Source organism: Triticum dicoccoides, chromosome 7A (genome assembly GCF_002162155.2).
Source record: "Triticum dicoccoides isolate Atlit2015 ecotype Zavitan chromosome 7A, WEW_v2.0, whole genome shotgun sequence".
In the NCBI taxonomy this organism is placed as follows: Eukaryota; Viridiplantae; Streptophyta; class Magnoliopsida; order Poales; family Poaceae; genus Triticum; species Triticum dicoccoides.
In genome coordinates this window covers 726,187,142-726,196,209 of record NC_041392.1, presented here as the reverse complement: position 1 = coordinate 726,196,209, position 9,068 = coordinate 726,187,142, and the positions used below count along the sequence as shown (strand labels likewise).

At 41.2% G+C, this 9,068-nt stretch overlaps 1 protein-coding gene across 1 annotated transcript; it reads left to right on the top strand.

Annotated features, from left to right (window-relative positions):
* Positions 1-4,468: 4,468 nt before the first annotated feature.
* LOC119328426 (disease resistance protein RGA5-like) lies at positions 4,469-8,387 on the top strand. The gene is made up of 3 exons (XM_037601411.1): positions 4,469-5,334; positions 5,449-7,511; positions 7,725-8,387. Exons 1-3 carry the CDS (start codon positions 4,517-4,519, stop codon positions 7,778-7,780), a joined length of 2,937 nt encoding a protein of 978 aa, XP_037457308.1. The 5' UTR covers positions 4,469-4,516; the 3' UTR covers positions 7,781-8,387.
* The last annotated feature ends 681 nt before the right edge of the window (positions 8,388-9,068 follow it).

Here is a 9,068-nt window from a genome sequence, read left to right as displayed (position 1 = left end):
TAACTAGCAAAAAAGCCTGTGCGTTGCAATGGAAGAGAAAACATAACACACGCTTTTAACCCAACAACCATTACTCAAGACCACAATAGGTCCATCTTCTTTATTTTTGCGAGGCATCATATTTGTGTTGCCACTTATCCTCCTTCTCACCCTCGCCGGCGATGGCCTCGGTGTTCACACAAAACAAAAAAAAACATGTTTGAATATGGTTAATCCTAAGGCGTCTCTCTCTCTCTCTCTCTCTCTCTCTCGCTTTCTCTCACTCCCGCAATGAGAAATCTGTTGTTTTCCCCTGCGACATTTTTTAGAGGTATGCATGTGTAGTTATCGATGTTTTCTTTTCCCTATATGGTTATAGTGGGGCGTTTATTTGCAATCCGGATCGCCGCCGATATGAAAGAAAAATGAATCTTGCGCTATAAATTATAAGTTTGCTTCCAAAACAATATTTTAAAAATATTTAACAGGTAAAATTAACAACATATTTAAATTCCACACATTTTTCTAATAAAATTTCATATATGATATGTTAAAATCGAAGTTACGGTTTAAAAGATACGCATAATTTAGAAAATCATCTCTTTGACTTAAATATATATTCTAAAATAATATTTAAAATACTTAACAGGTAAAAATAATCTCATATTCATATTCTACATATTTTTCTAATCAAATTTCATACATAACATGTTCAAATCGGAGTTATGGTTTAAAAGATATGGATGATTTAAAAAAGTATTTGTTTGACTTAGATATGATCCACGGATGAATTACCTAAAATATCAGGGGGGTTTCAAAAAATGTAAAATAATTGTTCGGGTGTGACTTAAATCCGGACCGTGGGTTGATTTCATCAAAATACAGGGATTTTTCTGAAAAATGCCATGACGGACGACCGAAACCCAATTTACTTTATTATTAGGTAAAGATAAAGATTGGAAGCATTAATCAAGCCTCCACGTTAATCCTAGAAAACATAATAAATAGTCCGTTAGATCTGGAAATTATAAATCTTCAGCCATTGGATGAAGTGCCTCATAGAGTCCTAACAATCTATCCCACGTTCAAGAAAAAAAAACCTCTACCAATCTCTAAAAAAACTATACAAAAAAATGTCTCAAAATAAAAACGGTTGGCCCTCAACCCGGTCTCCTCCCTCAGGCCTCTCTGGATTGTACCATAAATTTTTTGAGCCGTACAGTTAAAATCAAGACTGGACCTGCAAAAAAAAGGACTCTGCATCCCAAAAAAAAAGTCTACGATCCCTATTCTGTCCTCCCAACCCACGATCCTGTCCTCCCAACCCACGATCCCTAGCAAACTGGTAGCGGCGAGTTCGATCGGCGGCAAATGGCGCCTCCCGGATCCTCCTCTGATTTGGCGCCTCTCGGATCCTCCTCTGATTTCTTCCTGCTATATCGTTCGCTTCTCCCATGTGTGTTGAATTTCATCCGAGAAGAAGAACACATGGTCTATTGATTGCCTTATCAGCCGCCTTGATCCGTTCTGGAACACTAGATGGCTTATAATGATGAGGGATTGCCATCCAGGGTCTATTGATTTTTATTATTTATCCATGGGCGCTCTCTCTTCTTACTTCTGTTCTCCAACGAAGTCATGCACCACGATTAGCATCATCCATCTGTAACTACTGGCCGCCATTGTAGGAGCAACAGAGATTATATTGAGGCTGGGGGCACGGGTACATTTGCCAATACCATTGTTGACAGGGACAAAAACGGATCTATCAGATCATCAGTGACTAATCCATGTCCCAAAGCCCCGGCGGCCGGCCGGTTAGGCCACAGGCTGTAGGCACCAATACTATTGGCGGCCCAGCAGTCTCCATCGGCATGGCCATGGACGGAACCTGGGGCTGTTGTTCTGCCACACAACACGGGTAGCTTCTGTATGTCCAGTTCAATAGGCCAGATAAATGAGGATTTATATACGAAGATGTTGAGGTATGCAATCGTGTCATATGCTTAATGATACTTAGTTAGATGGTCGTAACTCATAACCGGTTTGTGCTATGATGATAGTGCACCTGAGATCATATTTGACGTGCATGTCGACTTGGTGAGGCTGCTCTCTATGACCATTTTTTATGTATCGATGGTTTGTTAGAGTACTACTTTCATAAAATTAGTAGCAGTATCCATCGGATGTTTTCTTTCTCCCCATGATACTTGATGTTGTTGATTGCTTGACTAAAAGTTCAATTTAAAGGCGTCAACTGATTTAAAGTGAATCACATGTTGTGTATGCTACAACACTGAATTATCTTTCAAATCAATATTTTGCACCTGAGATTAATTACTTCTGTACCTGGACACTTGCTACCTATGGCCATATCTTCATCCAAAGGGGTAAGAAAACAACATAAGAAGGTATATCTGCATATATTAACTGACTTTTAGATATGCACCTGTGGTCATGCCCCTATTCAACACTTCAAAAGGCTACAGTAAATATAGATTTGGTAGCGTATATATACCATTTGGAAGCTCTTTGACTAGATACCATGACTTGAAAAATCTTCCTTAACACCTCCCATTAATATTTTTTATTGTATTACAGTGTGTGCAACAAAAGGCATGTTGGAAATTGAAGACGTACATGCTAGAAGAGCTTGACTGCCTTTGTGGTTCTTATACCATTTGAAAACTGCGACTCGAAGGCTGCTATCAGGCCCAGATCTTAATATTGTTATACATGGAAGACGACATATATGCATAGCTATATCGAAAAATTGCAGGTAATCTTTTTTGTGAGTCTCCAAGTCTGAATTTTTTTCTCGAGATTTTCATTGTTGATGCACATTTGTGTAGCAGAAAATAATAATATACATTTCTCTCTCTGTGTGTGGGCGCGCGCATGTTAAAATCCATGTCATATAATGTTTTCAAATGTTTGCTTTCCTTCCATATCTATTGTCATTGTCAGTGTTCCACTCAATTCATAGATGGTCGACTAAGGTATAGGGTCCTCCACCTTCTTGTTATAAACAAACTTGCCAATTTTCCAACTTCATGCGACTCATCCCATACACCCAAGAAAGAAATCTGGCAAGACAAGTTCCTCATTTATATTTTGGATAGATGCAAATAAGTATTTTGTTTTCAGTTTCACGGGCAGAAGGAGTCTAAATTCAAGAATTAGTACACCTATGTAGTTATTATATTTACAATTCCATGACCGAAGTATATGTAACTTGGTCAAGGAATTTTTAACCTATTTTCACTAGGATTGGTTATGTGTCAAGTTCTCCACTATGACCATTCTGGCATGGACGTAACCAATCTATTTGTCTCGGTTATAGTGTTCTTGACAAATTGAATTATATTTTCCATGAAGAAATTATATGTTGTGTCTTCAACCGTAATGTCTTAGGTGGATTTCTAATTTTTTTTCCATTTCCAAATTCGTAAGAAATTTAACATCCCATAAATGCTATCAATACTTCTATTTTCACATGTTTTCCAAAATAACTAGCCCGTGCAGTGGCACGGGTGGATGACTAGTGCATGCTAAATTCAATCAGACTCAGTGACACCGTACCGCACTCGCCGCCATGAGGGCCAGCCTCCAGTCGTCTTCACAGCCTACATCTTGGTAGCCCCATGTACCATGGGAGGGCACCCCCTGAACCCATGGGCATATGCACTCACTTTTCAAAAAATGCATTTTAAGCACGTTTTGAAATGTTAAAAAATTCAAAAGAAAATATCACGCATACATGTCCGCAAATGTGTGTATGCGGCACTATTTTTTGTGAAAAAAAGTGTTTTTGTTTTGTCTCCGCAGAAAAGACAAATTTCAGTTCTTCTAAATAGTGTTCTACGACATAATTTTTTGTCTTTTTTGCACGGTCCACAAAAAAGTTAATTTTTCGTGAAACTTTATGCACGCACATAGAACATGAAGACGTACCCTTGTAATTTTTTTCCGATTTTTTTTAGCATTTAAAAATGTGTTTTCTAAAGTGGGTTCATATGTGCCTGGGTTCATCCATGCACTTCTCCATGTACCACCAAACATCTGAAGAAACCATCGCTTGGCTTCCAGTTTGGCGCGTGCGGAAGTGACGACCCGGATTCTTTTTCTTCGCTCGCTCACTGCCACATATGGTTCTGCTGAGGTTGGAGATGTCCTAATCTCTTTGACAAGTTGGCCTTCCCCAACCAAACAAGTCACTGTTAGGTGTTAGGTTAGGACGTATGTACACTAGAATCTAGACGAATATTGGCAGCACGCATCCTTGGATTATTCCCGAGGAAAGGTTCCTTGCACCTTCCTCTCTATAACTTTTAGTCCTCCAGATTAATCCCCCATTAATATAACCTATAGTGGGAAAATAAAAATAAAAGTTGTAACCGCTTCCGCTGAATTTTCTACACCAGAAGATGATAGACTGATGGATACCACAAAGCTCTGCATTTTACTCTGTTCCATCAGGAAAAGAAATCACACACAACACAACCAAGAGAATAGAACCAGGAGGCTAGCTTCAGAGATGGCAGCCGAGGCGCTGGTGAGCGCTTCCACGGGGGTGATGAACTCTGTCTTGGAGAAGCTGGCCACTTTGATGGGGGACGAGTACACGAAGCATAGGAGCATGCAGCGGGAGGTGGCGTTCCTCAAGGACGAGCTTGGCAGCATGGACGCTGTCCTCAAGAAGCTCGAGAACATGGAAGAGGAGATCGATCCACAGACCAGAGAGTGGAAGAACCAGGTGATGGATATGGCGTTTCACATCGAGGACTGCATCGACGACTTCATGCATGAATCTGGTGAGGATTCTAGCAGACCAGATGTCGGATTTGTTGGCAAGATTGCTCACTACATCAACATGTTGAGAGCGCGTCACCAGTTTGCCAACCAAATCCAGCAGCTGAAGGCATGGGTCAAAGATGTGAGTGAGCGTCGGAAAAGGTATAAGCTCGATGAGTGTGCCTCTAGTTCTAGCTATGTATCTGTAGATCCTCGGATGCCTGCGCTCTATGTCGAGGTGGCCAACCTTGTTGGCATGGAGGGTCCAAAAGAGGATCTTATCAACTTGTTGACTGACCAAAAGGCTGCATCTGTCCAGCCTCTTAGAGTGGTTTCTATTGTTGGGTTTGGGGGTCTAGGAAAAACCACACTTGCAATTCAAGTATACCATGAGCTTGGAGGGCAATATGACTGCAAGGTTTTTGTGTCCATATCACAAAGACCTAACATGATGAAGCTTCTCGGTAGGATCATCAAAAAACTTAAGATGCCACAAGCAACCCATACCGATGAGGTGCAAGATCTCATTGAATACATCAGAGAATATCTAAGAGAAAAAAGGTACTTTAGTAACTTCTCAATCCCTATTGTATGCATACTTGATTTGAGGATTTACAGTCCCCTATTTGCCCCTTCTACGCAATTGAGTGCATATTTAATATAAAATGTTGGCAGGTACTTTTTCGTCATTGACGATATATGGGACGAATCAGTATGGGGAATTATTCGTTGTGTGTTCCCAAAGAACCAACAAGGTAGCAAAGTTATCGTAACCACAAGAATTGAGATGGTAGCTAAAGCAACCTGCAACTACCAGCATGAGTTTGTTTACAAGATGAGTCCTCTTGATGATCAAAACTCAAGAAAATTATTTTTCAGTCGAGTTGGACAGGTTGATCTTCAGCCATTAGAAGAGATTTCAATTGAAATTCTAAAAAAATGTGGTGGTCTCCCGCTAGCCATTGTCAGTATAGCTAGCCTTTTGGTCAGTCAGACAACTAGATCAGTGACACAATGGAAGTATGTGTGCAATTCTTTAAGCTCAAATTTGAGAACAAACCCGACTTTGGAGGGGATGAGACAAGTATTGAACCTTAGCTATAACAATCTTCCTCATCGTCTCAAAACATGCTTGCTATATATTGCCATGTATCCAGAGGATTACATTATTATGAAGAGAAATCTTTTGAGGGAATGGGTGGCTGAAGGTTTCATCCCTAAAGTACAAGGCCAGGATGCAGATATGGTCGCTGAAAGTTACTTTAATGAGCTTGTCAATAGGAGCATGATCCAACCTACTAAAATTTGGTATGATGGACAGGTCATAGAATGTAAAGTTCATGATATGATTCTTGACCTAATAAGACTCAAGTCGGAAGAAGAGAAGTTTCTTAGTGTGGCAGATGATCTACAGGGCATAACTGCGGCATTGCGGAGCAAGGTTCGTCGACTTTCCCTTCAGTTGGATTATGGAGCAAATGAAGGCACAATAGAAGCAAGCTTAAGCATGCCACATATCCGATCTCTTGGTATTTTTGGCAAGTTTTGTTTCAAGTTCTCTATGTATGAACTCAAGTCAATCCGAGTTCTGAATGTGGATTGTCAGGGTGCTGGCATGGCTGATAGGATTGACCTCACACCAATCTGTAAATTATTTCATCTAAGATATTTGAGCATCATCAGCCACAAGGAAGATATGCCAACCCTTATTCTGCCAAGACTAATTGGGGACCTGAAACATTTGGAGACACTGAAATTGGATATACATATTACTACTTCCATGCCATCTGATATTGTTGATTTGCCTTGCTTGTTGCATCTGTATGTTCCTATTGGAACAAGGCTACCTGATGGAATTCGTAGGATGAAGGCCCTACGTACTCTGAGGTACTTTGATGTGCACATGAACTCGGTGGATGATTTAATAGGCCTCAGTGAACTTACAAATCTCAGGTCTCTTTATTTTTGCTCTGATCATGATAAACAAACCACCAGCCAACATGGAATTTCTATGGGCATTTTCTGGTGTTCCGTGTCCAAACTTATGAGGTGCAATCTGAGAAATTTTCGGTCTGGTAGTAAGATATTTTCTCCTCAATGTGTTGAGTTGGCTTCTCTGATCACTAGCAATACTGAGAGGAATCTTGAGGAACTCCATGTTGCAGCAACTTGGACGTTTTCAAGGGTTCCAATTTGGATCGGTCAACATCAAAAGCTCTGCATGTTGGGAATTACCGTTGAGAAGCTGATGCAGGAGGATATTGATTTGCTCGCAGGGTTACCTAATCTACTGTACCTATGGTTGTGGATAAGAAAATCGCCAGGAAAAAGGATTATCATCGGTGGTGGTGCGGTGACATTCCGGGTTCTCAAATATTTGAGAATCACGTGCTTCACCCCGTGTCTAACCTTCATGGCATGGGCGATGCCCGAACTCCAAAACTTGGTTCTGGAAATCCATGAGCAAGGGGTGGAGCATCTCGGCCCCTCGGCCATTAAGGGCGTGGAGCACCTGCCGAATCTTAGGCAAGTTGACGTTGGTATTTGCTTTGAGCGAGCGGATACAGAGTCACAAAGAAGGGCTGCCGACGCGGAGGCTATCTTGACGAATGCCCTCAGCGTCTCTTCAGGACACCCAAGCATCAAGATGAGGCTTGAAGATGGCATGAAATATTTTAAACTTTCATGTGCCAGTTCAGATGGGGGTGATGAGGTGGCGAGGCAACCGAACGATGCAGGTACCCTCCTAGTAATACATCTGCTTACTTGGATTCCTACAACACTTATTCATCCTTGGAAACCAGTATGTTTCCACGATCCTTTGTTGGTGCATGCATGCACACCAAATAAGTTACTCCTGAAACATCTTTCCTCTGTTCTTGAGGTCAAATATATGTGAATATATGAAGCCTAACACAATTTTCCTCCTCCTCTTGTTTTCATATTGGCAGTTGATGGATCTGCCGAGGCAGCCACACATGCTCCATCAACCACCGCTGATGGATGAACAAGATTACAAGAAATTCACAGTACGGTGCGGAGCCGCACACAACGAACACGTATGGTACAATAGTCAAGATCCATCGCTCCACAGATTTCGCACTACACATCCAATGAGTCATTCCAGGTGTCGACCATTTGGATGCTCCGTTTCGACCAGCAGTGGTGGAGAGGAACGCGAGCAGTGGCCTGCCGCCTGACAAAACCGAGGAGGAAAACAGAGCATCAGGTAACGGCACCGTGTCGGCTTAATTTGGCCATTAACAGAGCATGGGTAAAATGGCACCGCTAATGCCAGTTTACTATAGGGAGATGAAATGCAGATGTATGAAGGCGTTTCAGGGGCTGTTTGGAAGATTAGTACTGGACTCAGTACCCCAGTTAATTAATTCCTTTGTGAACTAATATAACATCTTCTAGATCACTAAAGATCTTATATTAGTTTACAGAAGGAGTACTACAGCCCGCATTGCATGCATCTGATGGTTTGCATGACAGGGACAGCTAGGCTATATACGTGTAGGGCTGCAAACGAGTCAAGCTCGAGCGAGTTGGAGTTGGCTCAGCTCAACTCATATGAAAATTCGAGCGAGCTCAAACTGAGTGAAACTCGTGATCGAGTTGTATAACATGACTCGTGCTCAGCTTGTAACGATCTCGAGTCGATCTCGAGCTAGTTTCGAGCTAAATGAGATGGTAAAAATTATAAATTTATGGATTAAAAACAAAAAAAATAAGGTGAATATGCTGGGAACCTTTGTCAAAAATATCGGATATTTAACACATAGTCGGCCACGTGTCATAATTGGGCCTAAATCTTCTTTGCACTTAATTAAGTTTCCATGTTCTTTGGTAAATAAAATGAAGAAATATTATGGACAACATATATGGTAATAAATTATCTTATTTCCATTTAATATATGGCATGATCATTTAACATAATAATATTAGTGCCAGTTTGGATATACGATTTTGTACGATTCCTGATCGGGTGGTGGGCAGCGCCTTGCTCTGACACAAGGACGGTGTGATATACAGTGCCGTATGAAATTCGTATGGAAATAGTCGTACGCATAGCAATGCTCCACCTAAAATGGATAAGAAACAAGACGGCAACCCTTACCCGCCCAGTCCGGCCTTTCGGTTGCCTAAAACAAAGTCCGGCCTTTCGAAAACAGTTTGTCTAATTTACATTTAAATGTTTTTTTAAGAATGTCATGTCTAGCTAAGTTCCTGGCCGCCGGGGACGAAAGTCTACTACCCTAAGCCCTAATCCCATGCGAATCTCTCTTATT

Excerpts from the sequence above, each read along its gene's own strand:
- LOC119328426 (XM_037601411.1), top strand. The coding sequence starts at position 4,517 with ATGGCAGCCGAGGCGCTGGTGAGCGCTTCCACGGGGGTGATGAACTCT. Across the intron at positions 5,335-5,448 it reads GAATATCTAAGAGAAAAAAG|GTACTTTTTCGTCATTGACG; the intron begins GTACTTTAGTAA and ends AAATGTTGGCAG. Across the intron at positions 7,512-7,724 it reads GAGGCAACCGAACGATGCAG|TTGATGGATCTGCCGAGGCA; the intron begins GTACCCTCCTAG and ends TCATATTGGCAG.